A 25,076-nucleotide genomic window follows, 5' to 3' on the forward strand; every position below is an offset into this window, starting at 1 on the left:
ATGTACTACATGTCAGTCAACGGTGACATCCCAGAACACTGACTTGGCTGGATGTGATTCTGCTCAAACATGTAATTTCTCAACTTGTTCTTTTTTATTTATTTTCTGGAGCTTTTTAATGCAAAACTCACTCTCTGACTCGTGCCGCCTTGCTTGACTTGACTCCAGTGTCTTGGGCTTTTTCCCCGTGTTGTTTATCCTGTCAGTACCCCTGCGTCCCTTTTTGTTGGTGATCTCGTAGGCATCAGAAAAGCAAAGGATTCTGCTTTTGCTCTGCTGTGAGATCCAAACCTGTCCTGAGTGCCCTTTTGTTAAGGAAAAGAGCCGCAGGAGGTGGCCGGGAGATTATTCACGGCAAAGGGATGAAAGTTCTGTCAATCTCAGAAATGTCGATGGCTGTCAGGAGCCTCTTTTGGCATTTTCTTCTCTATTCACAGTGAAGAATGCGAGACCTCGCGGCTCAGGTAACGAGCAGCCTGCTGCAGTTTCCCGAGGTGACCATTCAGGCTCTTGGGGAAGATGAGCTCACCCGAGGGTCTGTGCTGCGTGGGCGGTTTTCCAGAGGTGAGCCTTTTCCTTGAAATTGGGTCTTGCTGTGAAGTTGTTACTGCCTGGAGGTGACCTGAGGCACGGGGTCACAGCATCAGCTGTGTCAGGTTGGTGCTGCTCAGGTGCGTCAGGTTTTGAGAGAACAGAAAGGATGAGCTATGACAAAATGATGAAAAATGTTAACATTAAAACATTAGTAGAGTTAAACTTTGAAAGGACAACAGCCTGCGCCAGTCTTGAGCTATTAAAATAACACGGGCAAGTCAGTGAGCCCTCCTCAACTTCTAATGGAATGAAAGGCAGTTTACAAAAAAGTCCTGGTGTGGTTTTGGGCTGTATTTATTGGTACCATCATAACATCCCGTGCAGAACTAGTTCTCCCACAGTGTTAGAGAGGCAGCCTCCCCTGCTTTTTCTTTCCTAGCCTGACTAAAAACAGAAGGAAGAGGAAAGCCCTGTTGGGCGCTGCAGCCAGGTTTGCAGAGCATTTAATGGGACGCAGAGGAGTGTCCCGGGAGAGCTGCTGAGAGCGGCTGAGCAGATGAGGTAGCTGACTTTGTCGGTGATCTGAAGGTAGCGCTGGGGGCCTGCCTGGGTGTCCGGGCTTCTGCTGAGACCATGTAGAATCTCTCTGTGTGACTGTAAGTGCAGTAGTTGAGTTAATACTCCCTTTGTGTTGGAAGTAGTTCAGTGAAACTAAATGTGCTAACTTCTCTCTGTGATCAGCGCGTGTAAAAGTTGAAATTGGCTCCCGCAGTGCCCATTTTGAGGTAATTCCTTGTTGAAGTCCAAATCCCTGCCCAAAGTAGGCGTGTGTCGAGCAAAGTTAGTCAACTAGAAAAGAATTGGCTGAGATTTTGCCATATTTGAAGTATGCTTTAGGAGTTGTATTCTCATATGTATTTAGATGATTTCTAGCAAAACCAAGCTGAATATGGTATAAAGACTAGAGACCAATCTATTGTAATCTTTATCCCAAACAAGCAGAATTCTTCAGTGCAGGAATGACAAGTCCAAATGCAAAATCATAAGGTGGTTCATTTTACGATGCATTGGTTGAGGATTCAGTGGGTGATTTTCAATAACCGACCCGAATTCGGTAAGCCTCTCTTGCTCTGTGAGCTACTTCTGTTGAAGCAAAGGGGCAGTGATTGTGATTTTCCCGTTGTTTTCAACCCTCTCTTGGGAGTGTGCTTTAGCCAGCCTTTTCTCTTCTTCCAGGGAGAGATGGGCTGGCCTGGCTGGCGTGTGGCCCTCAGCTGGAGGTCGTGAGCGCTGTGACGGGAGAGCGGCTCTCTGCACACCGTTTCAGTGGAGCCCGTGAGCAGCCTCCCACCATCCGCGTGGTGAAGGAGGTTTTCTGGCAGACGGGAGCGGGGCTGCTGGTTGGCTTGAGAGAAGCAGAGGGAAGTGTTCTCTGCCTGTACGACCTTGGAACATCGAGCGTGGTTACAGCAGTAGTTCTGCCAGGAAGGGTAGGTGCTTTTTAATGGGGGAAACGTTGTCAGGTGCTGCATAACGCTGTTTCAGGAGCAGCTTTGGAGCGTCTCTTTGCTAGGACGTCCATTGTCTCTATTGTGTCATCATACTGTCACTGCAGAGTGTCCAGTCGAGAGCACCTTGATGTGAAATCGTGGGGTTAACGGTACCGTTATCCTTTGAGTTTGCTGAGAGTCAAACAAGTTTTCTGGTTTTGCAGTAGAGCACATTGTTACCTCATTCTCCACTTTGACAAAAAGGCCTGGAAAACTAACTTTTTTTTTAGCCAGAGTGACAAAGAACTCGTCCTCACCCTGCCTTTCAAGTGTTGGTAACATACATGTCCTGAATGGTTCATTATGTCAGAAATACTGTCTTTAAAACATCTCAGACTTCCATGGCTGTGCTGTAGCTGACTTCGGCACATTCCCAGGAGTCTCGGACTAGCAAGCAGGTGACTTTAGAGCAAAGCACATTTTTCTGTTGACTTAGGATGGGAAAAAACAGGCTTCACTGCGTTACCTGGCAGGTGGTTACAGACTGACTTCCAGCCTGAAGCCCTTGAACCTCTGCTTATTGCATATGGTGCTTGTGCCGGTGGGATACTCTGGTGTAACGTTGCTAATTTTCCCTGCCTTCTCTAACCCATAAACTCAGATGACGTCCTTTCCCCTCGGCTCCTTATCTGAGTGTAGACAAGAGTCACCTTAAGGTAATGGAACATCAAGGTTCCCTCTGTCTTTACCACCTTAGAATCTGCGACAGATAAATACTTCCGTATTACTCAGCTTTCCAGAGCGTGGTTTGGTTTGACTTGCTAGAATCCAGGCGGGGTTTGTTTGTCTGTAGCGCTACAGTGTGATTGCTGGCAGTGAGCGTTTGTGGGGTGGTGATTTCTAACGAGCTGAGCTGGGTTGGTGCTCCGCTGTGTGGGTTTGCCGATCGTCCTGATAAATCTCAGCGATTGAGATGGAAAGGCAAGCTGTGTGCTGGCATAGACGTGCAGTCATTCAGACTTGTAAAAGCAAATCTGAATTGAAAACATTAACGGTATTAAATTGGTTTATAACGGTTGCATGTTTCAGAGCTCTGGAATGGTATTTTCCCCACTCTTGCTGGTTTGTGTGAGGCAGAAGGGCAGCATGCAGAGTCAGGGAGCTGAGACAGGATTTCTGCGTTCGTTCCCAGAAGGAGCTGGCAGCAGTGTAGGAGAGTGTGCAAAGCCAGTGGCTGGTGCCGTGGGAAAATAGGCAGTTCCAGGAGCTTCTACAGGGAAAACTGAAGCGTTAAAACTGGGAAGCTGTATGCAAAAGTGGAAAAGGTGGATTTGGGGCCAGTTGTACAACAACAAAATGAGACCTTAAAAGAAAAAGAAGTTAACAGCAACACGGGAACTTTGGCTGATTCCGCAGCACGATATGTGCAGTGTTTCTGCTTTCCTCCTGAGAGTCATCAAGGCTTGGAGCAGCAAGAATTCGAATAATCAACGCACTTTTGGTGGTGCTTTGAGTAGCTGAGAAGATTGGAGATTTCATCTGATTTCCAGGAAGTGTGAAACAATATAAAGTTGTCTGAAATACTGCGGGCACTTCTAGGAGTAGAATTCTTGTGGCCCAGGGGAAAGGTAAATTCTGTAGCAGATTGCCAGGCAGCGCAGTCACAGCAAGTGCTTGATACGGGAGAGGAGAGAACTTTGGGGCTTCGAGGTTTGGTCAATTTTTCCCCACCTCTGGGGAGAAAACCCAATCTATATAAAAAAAGGACTCCTTGTGGTGCTCACTGCTCTGTTCCGTTGTCGTGTAACAGGTTGCTGTTGATGTAAAGCTCCCTGGTGTCACTGTGTGACATTATGCAAGGAGGCTGAAGGGCAGCCCGTGTTCTTTTGTTGTGGAGCCTTAGTGCAGGAGCCCTCACGTGCTGGTGTCTCTGCTGGAGCCGTCAGGGCTGTCCCGGGAGGGGCTGCAGGTGCGGAAAGGTCTGTCTCCATCAGGGCCTTGTACTAAAGCTGCTGGCAGGCGGCTCCGCGTGTTACAGAGCAGCGTGCGCTTCTCCTCAGCCGGAGCTGGCTTTTGGCGAACCAGCTGCTGGGCTTTTTGCCGCTGTTTCGGCACTGAAAACTTTTCTGCTTTCCCTGGTTGCTCTGTTGATTCTAAATGAGGACTGGTGTAGCTTTCCCTAAGCTGGTATCTCCCTTCCGCTCTCTGTAACAATACTCCCTTGCCGTGGCAGCGGTGTGTCTCCCCTGCAACTTGGCCGCTGCCGCGTCTGACTGAGAGCCGAGATTTGCCCTAGTACCTGTTTGGCAAAGAAGGCGTGGGCTGTATCCCAGTGCTGACGGGCTGGGGGCCGTGGGAGAGCGAGAGTGAGTTTGGCCTTTCTTACTCCAGTCCCTTAAATACGGTCAAGTTTCTTGCATTTAACGGATTTTCTGTGTTGTCTTCGAGTTAATGGTTTCTAAGTAGAAAATGGAACTTGGTAAGCTGTGATAATAGACTGCACCATTGCAGTTGGAGTGAGCTCAGCGAAATCCCTGCAGGAAACCCCGTAAACGGAAGGCAGTAACGGATTTTTGTACAGGACATTTTTGGGGGTTGGTTGGTTTGTTTGTTTTGTCTGGATATAATTGGGATCAATGCTGTGTTTTTAAGTCTGAGAAACCTGTATTTACTTTCTTGCTTCTGATGGGCTGATTCTGGCTTCACTTTTGAGTGATTTCTATCAAAGCTTGTCAAAGAGCTGAAATACTAACTTGTAGTTTTCCTGTAGGTAACTGCTGTAGAGCCCATAACTAACCCCGGAGGAGCCAGCGTGAGGCCTTGGCACCTGCACCGGGCTCTGCAAGGGTTTTGTGGCGTGGCAGCGGTGGCGACAGATGTTGGTCATCTGCTTGTGGTGGACCTTGGCTTGGATGATCTCTCTTGCAGTCAGAGGGAGAATGAACCATCGGGTGAGCTTGCGGTTTCTAAACTTGAACGGAAAAGTAAGAAAACTTGTGTCTTTTAAATCAACAACACGCATCCCACTTTGAAGCTACTGCTGTGCAGACGTTTATGGCTGCTGATGACAGGTGGCGGTTTGACATCGTCTGGCCCTGAAAGGATTAAAAATGGGAGTGGCTTCATACTCCTCCTAAGGTTACAAATACCCCCTCCCACCAGGGTCCCTCTGTCACGGTGATTCTCACCAGTGAGGGGTAGGAATCTGACCATCTGAGTCGGTGCAGCTGCCTGACAGGAAGGTGTGTCGGACGTGCCCTATTTCCTGGGAATGTTCTTCTGCTTCTGTTCATTGACTCGGGGCAAAGTTGAGGCTTGTTTTTTAAAGTAAATATGCCTTACCAAAATCCCTGCATTTCACCAAACGGAACCTGTACTTGGTGTACTCGGATTGCATACGCTGTTTTTGCTCTTACAAGAGTGGCCTCGGGAGCTGGTGTCACTTCAAGTAGCTTCACCGTGAGGCCCAAACTGCTGATGTGCAGAGCCCAGGAAGAATTTGTCTATGGAGGTTTCGCTTTCACCTGGTTTTGAAATAGGAGCGAGGATACCTGTCCAGTCAGAGAGTTCCTGTGTGCTCTGAATGCGTACAAAATGGGAAGAGCAGACAAAGTATTGCATCAATGGGTATTTTGCCAGGGACGGTAGAATTAGATCATCCATGTTGTCACGTCAGTGTTTCAAATGCAACCTGAATGGCCTAACGCATTCCTTTATTGTGTGGTTTTGTGCGTGCAGGTCTAACAGTTGTCACTAGAGCTGCTGCTGGCGTTTCACAAGGAAGAGCAACCGTGAGCAGAGCAGGGAGACATCTCTGCCTTCAGCTACAGTGTCCTTCAGGAACAGCGCTCTCGACCCTGTGCTACATCAGCAGAAGCAACCAGCTCGCCGTGGGTTTTTCCGACGGCTCCCTGTCACTGTGGAATATGAAAACTCTGCAGCGGGAGTAAGTCGGCCTTTGCACTTGGTCACGCCTGGAGGTGCAGGGCTCTCAAGGCTCTGCTTGAGGAGGAAGTCTGTTAATTTAAAGAGCCCTTTTTCAGGGAGGGAAATGTGGAGTGTAATCTTGGCCTGTTTAGGAATCCCCTTCTGAAGTAACCATTGAGCCATACCTGGATTCAGTGGGCCGCCTTCTCCCCAGCGGGCTGGGATTGTTCTCCTTATTGTGCCCGTGGGCTGAGGAACTGCGGAAAGCTCCCTTCTCTGGGTTCTGTCAAGCAGTCAGGGTGTGAGAGAGCTGCTTTCCATAAGGCAGTTTGTTCCACCAGCAGTATTCAGTGACAGCAGGAGTTGTGTGTGTTTCAACGAAAGAGATTGTAGACATTATTTCTCAGGACCGGCTCCTGCAATGAGGGCACCCATTGAAAGGCTGAAGTATGTTAATGATGGGATTGTGGTGATCATATTCTTTAAAGCGTCCCGGTTGAAAGGAGTGAGACGTGAAGGATCAAGAGCTGATCTGTGGCTGAAAAGACATTCTCTCCCACATTTCAGCCTCGACCAAAAGAGGGGACTGACCCATGCCAAGGCAGCGATGCATGGGAATGAAAGTCTGCTTGGAACACTTGGAGGGGGAATAAGGGTCATGTCAAGGGATAAGCAACAGAGAAATGAGGGAGATGATTTCAGCTCTGCCAAAGAGCAATCCCCCCTGGAATATCTGACCCAATTCAGATCGGGATTCACTTAAGCAAATCTGCAGTGACTCACCGGGAACTATTGGCGGCATGAATAGAGAGTGGAGGGATAGTGAGGCGGCAGGAATAGATTGTGAAGGTGCAAGGAAAGTTGAGAAGTCTGGAGGAGAAAGGCTTTAGATAGTCCAAGTAAAGAAACAAGACACTACTTTTGTTTGGCGCTGTTTTCAGCGTGTGCAGAAGAGAGGCTGCATTTTCAGTTCAATATTGAAGCAGGCGACAAGAGTAGGAAGAATCTTTTGCCTGGCAGCTGAAGGAATCTTTCATGTTCCTGCTCCGCAGGCAGAGGAGGAGATAAAGCCAGGTTATTGCCCGTGCTGGACAGTAATTTCCTCACCTCGTGGCTGTTGCATCAAAAGCAGTCGCTCCCGTGACGCCCTTGTTTGAGACGGGAGTGGGACCTTCTGTGCCTTGAGGAGAAGCACGTCAGGGGCTCTTTGCTCAGAAGATGCTTCTCCCCTTCTACAAACAGGCAGGGCCACCAGGCTCACCTGCTTTCTGTTTTTGTTAACCCTGCAGGCACCACTGTCAGCTTGAAGGAGGAAGGATTCCTGTCTGCGCCGTTACTTTTCAAGAGCCTGAGCACGATCCTCGCAACTGTTGTTACTTGTGGGCTGTTCAGTCGACGCAAGAAAGGTGAATAAAAGCTTACTATCGGCCACTGGTTTGTTTTTTTTTTTTTGAGCATTTGTTCACCTAGAGTTGACCCACGTGTATTTGTTTTGTTGAATTAGCCGTGCAGGAGATTCTCTCCGGTATGGAAGGGGCTGACGGTGCGATTTGTACAGGATGTAACAGGGATGGAGAGGGACCTACTAGTTCCTCCCTGCTGAAAGGCAGCAAAGCGACAGTGGCTCTATTTCTGTGCTGGCATTCTTCAATGGCTTCCTTTGTTTCCTGATGTCTGCTTCACGATTTGCCTGATATTCACACCGTGGTATGAAAATACCATGGAGCGCAGTGGAGGCTGCAGCTCCAGAGCACTGACGGTGCGGATCCACCAGCCTGCTGCCCCTAAAGGAGGAGGTGACAGCACGGCCGGTTCCCTGGTGCCAGCCTGAGCCTTGGTGAGCCAGCTCAGCTCGGCTGGCAGGGAAGGTGCTCAGCAGCCAAGTCGGTGGTTTCCTGCTGGGCTAATGACTGAAAGGAGGGTGTGGAAGGTGCCGTGTGTGCAGAGGAGGGACTGGAGCTTTGGTGGGAAGGGAAGGGGAGAAAGATCTGCCCCTTTCAGCATCAGCAAGCTATTTACTCAGCTCGGCTGCTCGTGGAGTGGCAATCTTTTTCAGTTTGACTGTAAAGCAGTTTTGATTGCGAGCTCTTCAATGCCAAGAACTGTTCCCAACCATTTTTACTCCACAGAACATCTTGAAGCTTCCAGATTGTATGGGTAGCCTTTGCCCCAGAAGCTGTTAGTGTCCAAATTTCCTCCTTTGTGGTTTAGCGGCTAAATGTGACCAATTCTCAGGTTTTGGGAAGGGCTGTTTTTCTTTTCAGCAAGACAGTGCTATTCAGGAAACCTCAGCCTAGACCTAAGGAAAGGGTAACGAGGACTATAAAGCAGCTTTGTAACCAAATGTCACCATTTGTACCTTTTCCAGTGAAGGCGATGCCGTGAGTTTACATCTGTTGCAGTTAGCGTTCGCAGACAGGAGGCCCTTGGCTTCAGGACAAGCCATGTACGAGGTAAGACGTGCACGTCCGTGAAAGGATGGAAAGAGTCCTTTTCCCTAAGGGAGTATCAGTGAAGTTGGCAGGGGGAATATTGACCATGACAATTCAGAGATGACTTAAAAAGAAAGAATCTTTTGCTGAGCCTTCCCGGGCACGGCCTTTGTCCATACTTTTTGAAAAGAAGTCGTACAATTTCATACCGCCGTGTCGTGTGTTCCAGCCAGGGCCGCCTGCAAAGAGCCCGTATAAATTCAGTTCCTGAAGAGGCAGCAGGTTTTACAAATAAAATGATTCTTCATTTAAACACCAAGTGAATGGCCTGTAGGAAGAGAAGACAGGGCTTTGAGTAGCTCTGTTTAACCAAACTGCAGAGTTGAATAAGGTTCTGTCTGTCTCCCTTCCTTAAAACACGGGCGTACAGCTTTATTCTGTTCCGGTCTTCAGGTTTAAATTCTTGTTTTCCCTTTGAGCTCTGTCAGCAGGACTTCACATGACGCTCACCTGCAGGGTCTCTTCGGTGCTGGTCCTGAAACTTAGTAGCTCTAAAGAGAACTCTTTCTACTTTTTGGCTGCGTTACCTACGAACTCTGCTCTTGAAGCCAGCAAAATAGGCAAATACAGTAAAGAGTGGTCTGATTTGGTCAAAAAAGTATATGTAAATTTTGAGAAGTGGCTCCAAAGAGGTTGTGTTTAAAATAGAGATGAACTAGCCTTACCTCTCTGTTATCTAACAGATAGAAGACGCGTTTTTAGCACGTATCATTTTATTCAGTGTTACGCCTGAAACCCTTGCAGAATCTTTTGGATGGGAAAGTAATCTTAATTCAGAGCATGTCTTTCCTGTTGAGGTGCGGTAGGAGAGGATCTGTGCTCTACAGCCTTGATATTTATTAGTAGGATTTCCTAGAATGGTTAAGAGAAAGCTTGCCTGTTCTCAGAGTAGGTGAGTTACATGTAACATATCAGGTCATACGAGAATGGATTGTCTCACGCCAGTTCCTTCTAGAGCTCTGAAACTTTAGGAAACTTGGGTAGAATGAGGTACAAGCAATTTTTTTATTTTCTGGTAGGTTTTTGGAGATTTTTAGCTGCTTAGCTTTTGGTTTTGTTTGGTTGGTTTTTAACTGTAGAGCTGCTCTTTGTCCACAATCCACACACCCATGTGTTGTAGGGTAGAGCATTTGACCAAGTGCTGTATTTGGAAAGACAGTATTTCAGTCAATGCTTGCTTAGCAAATGGTGGTCTCAGAGGTTCCACACAATCCTGCTGGAGTTTCTGTAGGTCTCAAAGTAGTTGGCTGACTCTGTAGGAATTCGTGCCCCTAAACGCCTTGCCCACGTGCATGCCATGTCCGCCGGGTTGTTTTGCTGTTGGCTGCACTTGGTGAAGGCAGGGAGGCATATTTCACCCTTTAGTCCCTGAGGAGGTGAGAGGAGGAGCTGGCAGGAGCTGACATGGTTTGAGAGAAGGCTGTGACTCAGTAAGACGTTCTCATGGCTACTCCCGAGGGATGGGCTTTCACTCTAGCGGTGTGTGCCTATCGATAATGCCTCGCAAGAGAGCTTTGGCTGCTGGAAGGCCGTGACTCCTCTAACTTCATCAGTTCTGTGATCAAGTCATGGAGCAAAGCGCTTTGCATGCCTATGTATGGCATTATTTCAGATCTCTCTTTCTAGATAAATACGTAGGTTTGTGAAGAAACCGGGATGGTGCAAGGAATTCTGCAAAACACATTTAGAACCAGTAATGCGAGGGAAATGCTCAGTTCTGAAAATGTGCAAAGCTTTTACGGCCAAACTTACCCGTTACGGTTTGACACTCAGTTCTCTTGCTTGTCAGCTGTAGTTTCTCTTTGCCATCAGATTAAGCGCCTGGGAGAGATACAGTACAATATGCAGGTTCTATTAGACATGGACATTCTTTCCTACTGAGGTATAATGTCTGCTTTTCTCTCAGAATGACCTTTCTCTCGCCTGTGATTTTTTCCGCAGGGTTTGGCATCCTGTGTTGAAAAGTACAGTTTGGATCTGACGGGTGGAGCCTTTCCCTTGAGAGGGCAGGGCAGCAAGGCCAAACTACTCAGCTGTCAGGCTGTAGAAATCTTTCCCAACTGCATTGACAGAGAAGGCAGCGTTGATGAAGGTTTGTTCCTGATGCCCGTCTTTGGTTGTTCTAAACTAAATGGCTTTGGCATCCAAGCAGTGAATGCTGTTCCATACCCACAGCCTGAAAGTCTTCAATATCTGTATAGACTAACTTCTTGGGCTTATTTCAAAGGAAAAACTGGGTGCTTAGGTTCTGTGGGACTTGTTAAAATAAACCCTATTTTTCCCTTCAATGCTTGCTGACATGCTGTAGCGATGTCTGGTGGGGTCACCTCTATAACACCTGTCAGTCATTTTATTCCTCCAGCTCTCGTCTTTGAACAGTAGGATCATCCCCCCCATTGCTTAGGAATGTTCCCTCAACTTTCTTTTTTCCCCTCTTCCAACCTATGCCTGCACCTGCATCCAGCTGGCGGCCGGTCACGAGTGCTGTTCCCCAGGGCTCGGTCCTGGGGCCAGATCTGTTTGATACCTTCCCCAAGCACCTGGATGAGCCGGCAGTGTGCCCGCGTGGCCAGGAAGGCCCCCAGCATCCTGGCTTGTATGAGAGAGAGCGTGGCCAGCAGGAGTAGGGCAGTGATCGTCCCCCCCTACTCGGCGGTGGTGAGGCTGCACCTCGAATCCTGTGTTCAGTTTTGGGCCCCTCACTACTAGAAAGACACTGAGGCGCTGAGTGTGTCCAAAGAAGGGCAGCGAAGCTGGTGAAGGGTCTAGAGCACAAGGTTTAGTTGGGATCTTAGGAAAAATTTCTTCACAGAAAGGGTTGCGAAGCAGTGGAACAGGCTGCCCAGGGAAGTGGTGGCGTCACCATCCCTGGAGGGAGTTAAAAGACGTGCAGACGTGGCGCTGTGGGACAGGGTTTAGTGGTGGGCTTGGCAGTATGAGGTTTACAGTTGGGCTCGATGATCTTAAGGGCCTTTTCCAACCTAAATGATTCTACGAGTCTATGATCTGCCTGTGCACTTTGCCCTCTCTGTGTCTAATAGGTTCCTACACCTACAAGCTCTTAAAGCAAGAGCTTCTGGCTTCCCTTGTCCGGATCGACAGTTAAAACTCCTCTGGTGTCTTTCATTCCCTTGCAATAATGAGATGTGCATCTCTGGGTTTGCACATCCAGTGATGCTCTGAGCACATCTCTGAGCCGGCTGCAGTGATAACTTTCACAGCCTTTTGTTTGGGTGTGTGAATGCCCTTCCCTCTCTTCTTACTGGCCTTAACTTATGTCTGCTGTTACAAAGACGACACTGGCGTGACTTTCTAGGCTATTTGTGTTTATTAGCTTTGTCTTAGTCCTGAAGAGGCAGCTTCCACCTCTTTTGGGGTGCCACCCTCTAACAACAGCGTGTCAAAATCTAATGAAAACCCCTTTGGATTTTCTCCACCTGTGTCATGATTCTGAGGAGAGGGCCTTCTAAAACCTTCTCAAAAACAACCAACAGGCGCACCCACCAAAAAACCCAAACCAAAACCAAGAAAAAAGGCCCTTTCGGTCCCCTTTTCATGAAGCCTGAGGCATGGAAAAATGCTTGTCATTTCTCTGATGGCTCCTCATTAGCTTTTATCCAGAAACTATTCAAGTTGTAGGCCCACATGAGCTTCTGTTGGATGTGGGTTGAGGTTAGAAATGAAGCTGGCTTCTGATTTATGAAACTAATTGACATCTTCAAAGGCAGTTTCAGCGGCTCACACAAGTGAAAGGGCACAGAAGTTCACGATGACACACAGTAAAGCGTGGGAGGCTCCCTGAGCAGCCCTGATGAACTCAGCAGAGAACAGAGACCCATTTTGCCAAACGACCTGTCTCCTGGTTCCCTGCTCTGTCAGGGTAAAGGATGCACCCCCCACTTTGCTCACATCTGGAGAATGCCTTCTCCCCAGAGACGACAGACCATGCCACTTCTTGAGAGAAGCCGAGTGTAACATGGTCAATGTTTGATGTTAAACTCTTTGTTCCAACCTCCTGTTTGTTGGGGTTGGGTTTTGGTGTTTGTTTTGTGTGATAATTGTGTTCTTTCATTCTGACTGTGCTGGAAAGGAGCTATTCGTAACACCCGCAATCGAGTCGAATCTGGAAATTAATAATGCCAGCTGAGTGATCAAGTGTATACGACAAGAATTTGTATGCTTTCTAAAAGCAGCAATGTATGTTTTCCTAGGGTGGTGGGTTGTTTTTTGGTTTTTGTTTTTTTCTAACCATCTTGATGCACTCTTACTGTATGGGAAACTTGATTACCTGACAATTGTGTATTGGGTTTGTCTTAGGACGGATACAGGTTGAACTCGCAAAGGGGGGCAGCATGACTGAAACCTATCACAGAGGTGATGCTATGGTGTACATTTTTAAAATTCTTCTTAGTCAAGTGTTGCGTTTCATGAGTGACGTAACAGAATGAAGCCAAAATAGAAAGGGATGTTTTGAAAATGTCAGATAGATTGTATTTTCTCCCAATAAGAAACAATGTCTTGTCTTTTCCAGTCATATCTCCTGACATCAGTGTCTCCGTCTTCAGCTGGCAAGTGAACACACGCAGCCAGGGAAAACCATCTACTTATTTGGGTGTATTTGACTTTGACTGCTGGTATGAGGCTCAAATGCCAGGCTCACTAAGGTAGGTTTTTATGAAGCTGGTTTCAGTATCCCTCCCCATAATTCACTGGAAAGTCGGCGTTTAGCTTCTGCGCTTGTTTTCTTTCAGGCCAGAAGAATCCCTTCAGGACTGCCCCTATTTTGCACTGTGGTCACTGGACGCTGTGACAAGCACGACTGCTCCAAACCTCCTTCTGGATGTTGTGGTGCAGGAGCGCAGCCTAAGCTGGAGAGTTCCTCCTTCTTACCCACAACCTGAGCTGTGTTTTCACCCAAGCACCTATAATTTTGGTAGGTATTTCACTGCTTTGAGTAGTGATAAGCTTAAACCGAGCTCAAATGCCATTTATTGGTTCTCCTGTTCACTGTTTGTCACGCAAAAACCCAACCAAACCAAAACACCCCAACCCCCACCCACCCAACTGTGATGACGTTGTACTGACCAAGTGTGTGCTGTTGTGACACCTGCCTGACAGGCGGCTGGGTCTGGGGGTTGGGTGCTTCTGTAACGCAGCCCGTGAGGTGGTGCTGGTGATCAGATGAAATGACTCTGGGCTGAAGCTCAAAGCGCAGCACCTCGATAGCCCCAGGGGTAAAATTTCTACACTCAGCCATTATTTTTCTAAAAAAGGCTGTAAGTGATGTCATGAGGAAAACGGGTACTCAGTTGTACCTTTCCAGAGGTTGCTGTGACAAAAATGTAAACTGGTGCTACCATCACGGTGAGAGTATGGAATGTTGTCCAACGTTCGTTGTCTCTGCAGATGGCACGTGCCTGCTGAGCTCTGGAGTTGTTCATGTGACGTGCAGCGGCTTCCAGAAGGAGGTGAGCTTTTACTGTGTCTTTATGGAGAATGTCAAGAGATGGAGCTTTCCTAAGCTTTCCATGGCGCTGCTTTCGGTGTCAGGGACCATTTCATGCTCCTCCTGCCCATCCACACGCGTAACTGCAATTGTACCCTGCCAGTTTTATCAAATGTAATGTTTGAGGTCCCCTCTTGGGAGTGTAAACCCACCGTTGCCTCCCGTTGAAGCACGATCAGGGACTGAATGTCTAGAAAGGAAGAGAGCGCTGCTCTAGGAGCAGGAAGAGAAAGTCGGGGAAAGCTGTTCCTTCTCTCTCATCAATGAGTGCAACTGCGTGCGTGGTCCTGAGTTCGGGTTTTGATCCCTGATGAGCTGGGAAAAGAGGACAGAACGGAGAAAAGGAAGCATCGTTCCCTCAGAACAAGCTTCAGGCAGAGGAGCACTTGGTAGGAAGGGGAGAGCAGTCTTTCCCTGCCCTCATCTTCCTCTCTACCGGATTCCTCACCAGATCTGTGGGGGTGCGTTAGGGCAAAGCGCACTTGTGCACAGGGTGGTAGCTAACATGAACGTCTTGGCAGGTTGGCCTGGCCCATAGGCTGTTTCTTTTGCAAGCCTGATGTAGGCTCTTCCATTCAGATTGGGTGATCTGATGTCAGCTCCACGTTGGGAATAATTGGGAAATGCAGAAATTTGTCATACCCTTTGCTGAATTGAGACTAGATCATTCAGAGGCTTGTTAGGCATTTGAGCAGGAATTGCTTGTGAATGTGAGTAAGACAAATGTCAGAATTAGGGGCAAGAAGCTTGGTTTGGGGTTTTGTTTGCCACCGTAAGTCGTAGTCGGTGTGTTTCCTTGTCTGAGACTGGTTTTCAGAAAAAGATGGAAATCTGATGTGTGTATTCGAACGTGTAGAAATGGCTTTGAATGTGATGATTTTATTTAGAAGGGAAAGATACTTGTGAATGTGCTTAAAAAGCCAAAGAAAGAAGCAAACAAAAAGCAAAAGCCCTAAAAAGGAAAATTTGATGAGGGCTCAGTCTTGGCCCCTCGGGACAAGAAGGACATAGAGTTGCCGGTGCGTGTCCAAAGAAGGGCAACAAAGGTGGGGAAGGGTCTGGAGAACAGGTCTCATGAGGAGAGGTTGAGGGACCTGGGGTTGTTTGGCCTGGAGGAGAGGAGGCTGAGGGGAGACCTTATCGCTCCCTGCAGCTGCCTGACAGGAGGCTGTTGTGAGGTGGGGGTTGGTCTCTTCTCCCAGGTCACTAGCGATAGAACGAGAGGAAACGGCTTCGAGCTGCATCAGGGGAGGTTTAGGTTGGATATTAGGGAAAATGCCTTCACTGCAAGAGTGGTCAGGCCTTGGAAGAGGCTGCCCAGAGAGGTGGGGGACTCACCATCCCTGGAGGTATTGAAAAGACATGTAGACGTGGCACTTGAGGGCCTGATTTAGGAGACATGGTAGTGTTGGGTTGACAGTTGCACTCATTGATCCTAGAGGGCTTTTCCAACCTTAAGGATTCTATGATTCTATGTTTCTATGTTCATTTCACCTGGAAGAAGTACCAGAACACCAGCTGCACTAAGCTACTCCTTAACAGTGCACGTCTGTGCCTGCCTGTGCTTTGCCCTTCTGAAGGATCGCCACGGCATTAGAACACAGTGTTTGAAGCGCCTAAACCTGAAACCTATTAGAACATCAATGTTTCACTTCTTTTCTGTCATCTTGGGAAATGACAACTTAATGTTTGGGGTGTCGTAACTCCTTCATGTCTTCATAGCCTGGAAAGCTGCTTGATCTTGGCTTCGCTGCTTCCATGCAAACGTTGCAGAGTTCTGTTTGTTCTGTCCCCTTCGCGCATTCCTGATGGCAAACTTCTCTGCACCCCATGTGCCATGGGTATAAGCAGGGCACGTTGCTGGGAATAGTTAATTGGAACGCAGTAAATTGAGAGGATAATGCAGAGGCATGCAAATAAAGATTAGAATTAGCCTTTGGGAAGTTGACGTGTCAGGGGAAAAATTCCATGTGCTCCTCACAGCAACAAGCAGCCCAGCCTGTGATGCCTGAGTGAGTGTAGGGTTAGAAACAAGCACTTACTGTTGGTGGTTGGGATGTTGACAGCAGGTGGGATTCTCCTTTGATTTCGCCTGTTACTTTTAGGAGGAGCAGTTAGACGCGGTCTTGTCAGCTGCTGCCCAGACAGGTTCTGTAGGGCTTCTGACTGGCTGCATTAAGCTTTGGACATCTAAAGGTAAGACTTGTTATGTTTTTTTTATGTTGCATGGTTTCTTCGTATGGAATTCTTGATTCATTTCTTTTTTGTTCTCTCTTTTTAAAGAGCAGCCAAGTTCTGCTGCTAATTTACAGTTTGCCCTTGACTGGACGTGGAGCAGAGTGATCTATACAAAAGACGAATTTGAGCAAATCTGTGAGTACTAGTGCAGCCATGCTGCAAACCTAGAGTCAGTCTTTCCAGTTGAGCTCATTCAGTGATCTGCTGGTAGATGGTCTTGCCCGCAGATCTGGAAGTGCACTTTGAAACTCTGCAATGGCTCTGTAGGCTAACGATTTCATACCTGTTCTTGAAAAGGTGTTGCGCTGTTTGACGGCTCCTGCAGCTCCACTGACCCGCAGAGGTTACAGGCTCTGCAGCACCGCCAGTTGCTTTTGAGCAACCTTAGCACAGTCTTGAACTGTTTTCTAACAGAGGCACAAGAGCTCGCCGGAGAAGGTTTGTCACAGTATTTCTAACTCTCTGGTATGTCTTATGAAGATTTGGAACGATGCTGGGGCTGTAATTGTGGAAAGAGGAGCTTCTGTTGGTTTTGCTGATTGGCAGAAAGTCAGATGTAGCGGGGAGAAGGGGCTTAACTGGGAGGGGTTGGGGCTGCCACTTACCGCGCGTTGAGCTCAGGGCAAGAGTTTGTTGGGGAGCTGGTGCGAGTGGGTGGGGAGGCTGCGGTCAGCAAGGAGCTGTGCAAGCACCCGGCTTGAAATTACAGCAACGGGATGTGGCACTGTGACAAATACTCCCTTTGATTGTCAGCTAGCAGTGCGTGATTGCATGCAAATATTGGATTGGAAATGACTAAAATCAGAGAGGAAGCCTAAATGAGTAACATGTGAAGTGAGTTGCATGAGTTTCTGTAGCTGTTTCTATTAGAACTTGTTCCTGGCATATTGAGGAGAACAGAGAAAATCCCTTTGCTAGAGTAAACGTCTCTGCTACGTGAAGAACAGGTGCCTTATCCATGAGTGGATTTAGTAGTTCCAACTTCACTTTTTTTTATTAAACCTTTAGTGAATCTTCTTCTTTGTAAGGGTTGCTTGTGATTGTGGGCTTTTACTTCAGAGAAGGACGTGATAGGGAGTGAAAAATGCACAGGCAAATATTTCTACCATGTTATTTTTCTACTTTCTCTTTAGTGCAATGAGGGGAGCTTTATAAAAAACAAAAGAAATTGCACACCAACAGTCCTCTTAAGCTTCTTTTCATGTTTTGCAGACTTGACAAATAAGCTGGCGGTGACCAGCCTCGCAGCTTTGTATGCACGAGTGGTCCTCTGGTTCTGTGGGTCCCGCCTCCTGCCCGAGGGCTCAGGTAAGCCTAAACTGTCACGCGTCTGTAGCAGTCAGTGCTTCCTATGAACACCTGCTTCCCCATGGTTTTGTCAAGGCTTCATCAATACCAAGTCGTGCCCGTTCAGTGACAGCAGATGCTGAAGTTCTGCTGCTGAAATTGAGATTTCACTGTTTTTTCAACTGCGTCGTGTAGAATGATGGAAGCAGTTTCTTTCCGGGGTGTTTCTCAGAACCAGCACTAAGCCTCTGAGGGAGGGAGTTGCTCGTGCCCACAGCTTGAAATCCTTGGGATTGTAAACAAGTAACTCCTAAAGCACCAACACGGGAATGCTTGATTTTACAGTAAAAGCCTGACGTGCGTGTTTTGAACTTTTTACGGATTGTTTGAGGAAAAAATACACCTTGGAAATAGTTCATCATTTGGATGGGTTATAAATCCTATTGTCAGCCTTAACTGCCTTACACATGTTCATGTGACACGTTTAAAAACCCATTCCCTTTGAGAACTGGGGTTTTTTTAGAGTGAACTTCAGCTGACACTACATGTTCTGGATGCTACATCACCTGTAAGCTTGAAATGGCACTTAGGACAAGGAGGAATTGACTCCTGTGTCGTAGGTCTCTTTTAGCAAAGGCAGAAGGAGGCTGGGCTTCTTTCAAAGTCGGAGGCTTGCCTGTGCTTTTGATGCTTAGCTTGTGTGTTCTTCTGTCTTTTTAGTCAAAAACTGTAGGTTGAAAATGTGATATGACTTCTTTAACTTACTTCTTATTTATTGCCTGTAGGTGACGAGATGCGTTTCTCTAGACCTTTCTACAATTATCCTCTGATTCGGAGCTACTACGCTGGTCATCGACAGCAACTGGAGCGTTTATCAAGGTAGGACGTGCAGGAAAGCTCTAGAGCAGTTCCACTGCAAATTCAGAAGCGGCAGCGAGTGGCTTTTCCATCAGCAGCTGTATTTGCTACGCTTCATGCATTTGCTGGCAACACTCTTGACTGGAGTGATGCGTGTGTCCTGCTGAACAGAGAGGTTCCTTTCCCGTGTTGAAATGTTGATATATACCTCTGCTTAGTGCCCTTTGTTGGTATCATCATTGTTTTGAGGCGCACGTAATTCATTGGCAATTCTGTGTCATTTGTTACCACTGGAAAAGGTCGTGTGGTGAGGACAGGATCAGTCACGGCCAGGTCAGCAAGGCACGGCCTTTGCAGAGCAATTGTTCTGGGCACAGAAGAAAGCGTGTTTTAGAAACAAACAAAAAACAAAGCAAAAACAATCTCTCTCAATGACCAGTGATAGATGGCGATAAGGGGATTGGCCCAAATCTCCCACTCCCAAGCACCGCGGTGTCGTTGAAGGAGATGGGCAGAGTCACATGCAGCTGGCACGGCCAGCGCTCTCCTGGCGACTGGATAAAAGCCCCTTCCTCACGGGAGCTCCCTTTCCTGGGCTGGCTCACGAGCATAATGGTGATGTGCCTTGGGTTAGGTGAGAACAGATTTTTCTTTGGCAACTGTTCTGTAACCTAAAGAAAGTCCTCAAGTAGCCGTGGCTGTGGCACCGTGAGCAAGGTGCAGCAGGAGGAGTCCAGGTGGAAGCTGCTCTATGTCAGGCGCTGGCTTTCAAGCTCCTCTTCCTGCGCGTCCTTCTCAGGTAACTCTCGTACAGGCTCACGGGCTCCTTAGAAGCACCACCTCCAGCGTGCTGCTTCTGCTCGTCCTCCTCGGGAAATGAAAGGCTGGCGTCGCAGCCCGCAGGAGCCTGCGATGGGCTTCTGAGGAATGCAGTGTTTCACAGGCCAGCCCTCCGTCACTGTGATGGCACGTGCAGAGGCGCAAACGTGCTGCTTCAGGGGATACCAGAATTCAGCTGCGGGCTCAGCTTTCTGACCGTGACTGTTTTTCAGTAACAGAAGCGAGGTGCTGAGACCAAAGCCTGACATTGCCGTGCTGGGGTCTCACCGCTGTGTGTGGGAACACTCCCGCTGGGGGCGTGAGGTTTGGGGTAGCTTTGCTCACACTGCCCTTGTATTACAAGGAATGCGGCACAAAAGAAAAACTGGAAACTAAAAGGTCGCTGCAACTTTCCCCTTAATAAGGGAGCTTTTTGGATTCCTATTTGGAGCTCCTTTAATAATTCACTAGGATCTAATGAGCACCTTTCACCTGACTCCGAAATTTCTTTCCAGTCTATTTCAAGTCACGATCGTGCCTTTGTCTGTTTGTTCCTTTCTTGGGCTCGTGGGAGCTTTAGCTGGGTTTGTTTTGGCTGGAGGAAATCTGTGACACCGAGAGGCTGGAATTAGTGTTTTCCTCTGTGCAAATCCTCGCTACGTTTTGTTCCAGAGGCAAACGGGACTCTGACTGCCTGATGATCGATGGGATGGTTTCCCAGTTGGGAGACCGAGTTGAGAAGTTGTGGCAGAGAGAGGAAGGAGGAACGGGGAAATACCCACCTCCTAGCTTACAGGTGAGTGTTGTGTTCCCTGAAAACAACCACCACCACCACCACAAACCCCAGCCCCAGCCCAGCCCTCCCCCAAAGCCAATGATTTCTCAAAGAGAGGACTTTTAAAAAGCTTCTACCTTTTCATTCCAGGCACTGCTGGAGCTCTATTTGCTAGAAGGCGTTGAAGAAAGCCACAAACATGCAATCGTATCCCTTGGAGTTATTTCTGTCACACCTCCAGTATACGCGCATCAGGGGTCTGAAATGCCTGTCACCTACGCGTTCGATGCATTTTCTAATTTGTGCTTCAAACACACTGCGGATGAACACGTGTAGTTAAGAATTAAGTCGCAGACAGAAGCATTGTTGGATTTCTTTGTACTGTGGATTGTTTAGGAATGTTTAAAATGTTTTGTTGCAAAGTCTTTTCTGATGTGAGAAAACAGGTTTACTAAGCAATGTTAAAGGTAGAAAGCTCCCCTAGATTGTCTCAAAATGTAAACTGTTTTTCATTTTTGAAGCACCCACAGCTGTAGCAAACAGCTGCTTCCTCGAGCGATGCACTAGAATGTGCTGCTTCAGAGCAAAAGGATTTCTGACAGCGGTGTACCAGGACCTGATGTTGCTGAAATCATCCATTTTCCAGCACAGCTAAGAGGGCTTGCTTTTGTGCTGTTACAAGTGCAGGCACACAGAATAATAGAGAGAGAGAAGGGAAAAGTCATTGGGCAGAAACTGAACTTTTAAGCTGCCGAAATACACTGTGTTGCTTTGGCTGTGTGTTGCCTGACCCGAGAGGGGAGCCTAGAGAGCAGGGGCTTTAAAGCTGTTGCACCCCGGAGCTCTCTGATGAGAATAGACCCCCCAAAACAGCTGTCAGAAAGAGAGAGTGACACTGCCGATGAGTGATCCACATACTGGTTTAAATCCAGTTTTAATCATGCAGAGCTAAGCTGTGCTGTAAGGACACCCTAATTTCACTTGTTTTATATACGCTGGAAAGGAGGGAAGAAACCAGCTGTAGAATTTGTTTGCTTTAATAATCAAGCATTGGCCGTTCTCGTGTTTTGAATGTCCAGCTGGTGGCTCCAGTGGCTAAAGAGGGAGCCTGTGTTTCCAACGGAACTGTTTAAATATGGAAAGGCAACCTTTCTGAATGCCTTAGAGAAATCAGAGAGTCTGTCTTTCTGGTTATTTATTCAGAATGCAATTTTGTTGTTAGGGCCTGACTATCTTCAGGTTGCAACAGCATGAAATGGCAAGACTAATACATGAGTATTTTCTGCGTCCTACCACTATCATATTCTTATTTCATTTTAGTATCTATTAATATTCTATTAACAATAGTAATAATGTTATTTCATGTGATAAATTGTTGGTCTTGCAAATTCATTAGCCTTAATTAGATACTTGATATCAGACAATTTACTTGCTGCTAGACATCATACATTCCTTTCCAAACAAAACAGAACCTTCCGTCGACTCCTTCGCAGCTGCCTTTGCCATCCCTTCGGGCCTTGTTAAGCGTATCCAAGGATTTTGGCTTCTAGACCACAAGGATTATGATGTAAGCATGTGACAGTTTAGTTGGGCACACATTGCAATACAATGCTATGATCTATCAAATGATGTAAAAACCCTGGTGCTAAGCTGATACCAGGTGATAAAACATGGGAAGCTTCTTTTGTAATGCTGCTTCAGCAGCACCTTCAGCAATACGTGATGATCTGCAGTTTGGTTTTAATTACGTTGAGAGGAAATGGATTAAGACAATGAAGAAGTCAGCGTTAATGCTTGACGTGTGACTTGCCAAAGCCGTCTGTTCAGGTTGTTCTCAGCAGAGCAGTCGAGCGCTTTCTCAAAAGCAGTGGTTTGGGGACTTTAACTATTCAAACTGCCATCCTGGCAGCAAGATTTGAGACAGAAGACCGCAAAAGTGACTCTTCAATCTAATTCATGTTCCTCCTGATGCTGAAGGTTGCTCTTTGCCTATCACAATTTTAACGCAACCTGTCTGGGAGAATAACTGGTATTTATAAGAAGTGATGTTTGCCTATGGGGATTTGGTTACCCTAGCCGAGTGTGAATCACTCCTTTTAAAAGACTCTGGTTTTTTTCTGTATGGCTAACTGATTTTTTTTTCCTGCAAATAGTAAAGAATTTATATTTACCTGTCCGGTATCAAGGACATTCACCCTTACTGAAGAAACTGTTGAACAGTTTTGTGGTGTGCTTGTGTGTCCAATCTGATCCCCTCTATTCAAAGAGGATGTGGCCAGGCTGGAAGGGGCCCAGAGAGGGGCCACCAGGATGATCAGAGGACAGGGAAGCTGCCATACGAGGATGGGCTGGGAGAGCTGGGTTTGTTCAGCCTTGAGAAAAGGAGGCTCAGAGGGGATCTCATCCCCGTGTACCAGGGCTTAGGGGGTAGCTACAAAGAAGGTTGAGACTCCCTTTTTACACGGAGTCCCATAGAGAGGACAAGGGGGATGGACACAGGTTGCTCTTGGGGAGATTCCGATTGGGCACCAGAGGGAAATTTTTCACACTGAGGACAGTCACCGTTGGAATAATCTCCCCAGGGACGTGGTTGACTCGGCCACGTTGGACACCGCCAAGAGTCATCTGGACAGGGTGCTGGGCCATCTTGTCTAGACTGGGCTCTTCCCAGAAAGGTTGGACTAGATGATCGCTGAGGTCCCTTCCAACCTGGCATTCTGTGATCTTAGTAAACCTTATCTCCACCTTCTGCAGAACTCCCTGGCCCTGCTCTTTCACCCAGCTACAATCACACCTGTGTCGTGGCAACACGTGAGAATTCTTCGGTCCCTCATGTGCCAAGGAGAGCATAGGCGAGCCCTCAGATACATGCAGGTGATGAAGCCACCATTCTCAAGCAGTTGTGAAGAGCGACTTTTCCTCACTGTGCTGTTGTCCAATAGGTAAAGAAATATCTGCCACCATTTTGGCACTCAAATACTGTGAGAGGTGGAGAACAAACACTGGAAATCACAATCCCCTACACTTCCTTTGAACTTTGAGCACAATATCTGGGAAGCATCTTTTTGGTGATACTATTTATACGCCTTTACATCTCACAAAATTAACTACAGGTGCATGGCGGAGGCTTGGGCTCTGCTGCAGGAAGACGCCGCTCAGTTAAAGGAGGAAGAGCTATTAAAAGACATGTATGACATCTGTCGGGAGCTGGGACTAGTAGGAGACTTCCTGAGGCTGCCTTTCACAGACTCTGAACAAGTAAGTGTGGGCAAGAGGAAAATCTGAACCCCTCTTTGCCAAGAGAAGAGGCAGGGTCATCATATATGTTTTCAAATGTGTTATTTCTCATAGAAGTGTTTGGAGAAATTTTTACAGACTCATGAGATTCTTTTAGTCCAGCATCTGCAGCGTGCCAACTGTACGGCAGCAGCACGGCTGAACCGGGCGATGAACGTTCATCTCATGGTAAGCGTAAAAGTCCTGCCAAGTGTGCAAGGTTCTCTCAGGGGTTACTAACTAGATTTAACAGCGCTCAGTAAGAATCCTGCTTTCTTTATCACACCCTTCTTTGAAATACTTGCAATAAGCCTCTGCACCTTACGTTACAGCTGAACCTAAAAGTTGAACAGAATGTGTCACTGCTCCAAAGCTACCCCGTGCAGTTGGAAATTCTGTGTTCCAGGCTGTTGTTGACTCCACTTTGAACAGTTTGTTTGTGTCTGAGGATTAAATAAGTATCTCCTGTCAGCCACTCTTACCATTCAGATATTCAGGGACGTACGTTATGTAGGGTTCGGATGATTGGAAGTTGTTTGGGTCACTGTGGAATGAAGAGTGTGTTGTGTGTCATCTCTGGTATCTCACACGCAGCTCTGGGTGCCAACCCACAGGCAACATTTGCATCATGGGTTGTTCTTTTTATTATTTCCTCAAGTTATAGCATGAGGTCTGCAATTCCACAGCTTTCGTTTTACCACTTTTAGGACAGAAATTCTTACTTAACTTCTGAGTCTCAAAATAGGCAGGTCAAATTCTGTGTTATGGGAACTTCTGTTGTGGTTCTGTGATCCATCTGCTGCTTTCCGGAACCATAGTTTCCCAGGGAAGCAAACTTGTGTGGTGGTTCCGGAAGGTTTAGGTCCTGCATTTGAAAGCTTCCATCCCGGGGGAAGGGGTGTGTAGGCAGCTTTCTCCTCCTCATTTTAATCCTCACTTCCTCTTGTCCAACGTAACCCGCCGCTGCCCTGGAGATTCAGTCACCTGGGGCAGTGGCGTTTCAGGAAAAACAAGGGAAAGGCTGCTGTTTTGTCAGCCACGTGAAACTTGTGGGTGCTGACAAGCGTGTCAGAATGAGGTTCTGCAGGGTGCCGGCATGGTTTTAGCTTAAAGTTGTAGGTTCTGCTATTATTCTAGTCTTCCTTCCGCTTGGCTAAATATACAGGGTGAAACTTCTTGCTTTACGCTTTTTGTTCACCAGAACGATCGTGCTCCTCGCTGGAGACAGAGAGCAGTTGCCAGAAATTCTCTCTCAGCCCAGCACGGCAAGACCCTTCCTAGAGGTCAGAGGCAGCTGGCTGTAGAGAGAGCCAAGCCTTACCATCTGCCTTCGTCCGGACCAAGAGAAGGTAATTTTTAGGGGGGGAATATAACGCACAACTCACCATCGCTTTGATTGCACAAGGCTGATCGTTTTTCCCTCGTGCTTTACAGCTGCAAGACCAAAGCCAATCTCGACAGTAATAAAACCAGCTAATGCAGGAAATGTGGATCCAAGGGCACCTTTCAGCAGTCGTGTGTTGGCCAAAGTTAGAGAGTTATGGGTAGGAAACGAGCAGAAACTTCGTTGAGAGAGAGTTTTTCTGTTATGATAATGTTTGTTATGCAAAATACATATATTTATATTATGGTAAATATGTTTAGAGAATTTAAGATGGCTAAAACTAAAACCCTGATTACCATCAAGCTATTGGTGTATGGATCTTGCTAGACTTGATTGTGTGATCAAATAGTAACCTTTTCCCACTTGCTGCCATGTTTCTGCTTTGTTTCTGCCTTATTTACTTAAAAATAGGCAGAATGATAAAGAGCAGGAAAGAGGCCAGTAGCTGTCAGATGATTTTCCTACAGGTGGTGTGGCCAAATCAACCTCA

At 47.3% G+C, this 25,076-nt stretch overlaps 1 protein-coding gene across 1 annotated transcript; it reads left to right on the plus strand.

Moving 5' to 3' along the window:
• Nucleotides 1–443: 443 nt before the first annotated feature.
• On the plus strand, nucleotides 444–24,535 carry LOC135317458 (protein ELYS-like; the record flags this gene model as incomplete). The annotated part of the gene is made up of 19 exons (XM_064473751.1): nucleotides 444–564; nucleotides 1,771–2,024; nucleotides 4,795–4,975; nucleotides 5,763–5,970; nucleotides 7,241–7,357; nucleotides 8,320–8,404; nucleotides 10,385–10,535; nucleotides 12,975–13,107; nucleotides 13,195–13,376; nucleotides 13,850–14,052; nucleotides 17,405–17,495; nucleotides 18,260–18,353; nucleotides 19,824–19,947; nucleotides 20,077–20,133; nucleotides 21,347–21,493; nucleotides 22,681–22,868; nucleotides 23,040–23,184; nucleotides 23,278–23,391; nucleotides 24,404–24,535. Coding segments are annotated over exons 1-19 (2,727 nt in total), but the record flags the coding sequence as incomplete, so codon positions are not given.
• Nucleotides 24,536–25,076: the final 541 nt, after the last annotated feature.

This window comes from Phalacrocorax carbo, chromosome 26, assembly GCF_963921805.1.
Source record: "Phalacrocorax carbo chromosome 26, bPhaCar2.1, whole genome shotgun sequence".
NCBI lineage: Eukaryota > Metazoa > Chordata > Aves > Suliformes > Phalacrocoracidae > Phalacrocorax > Phalacrocorax carbo.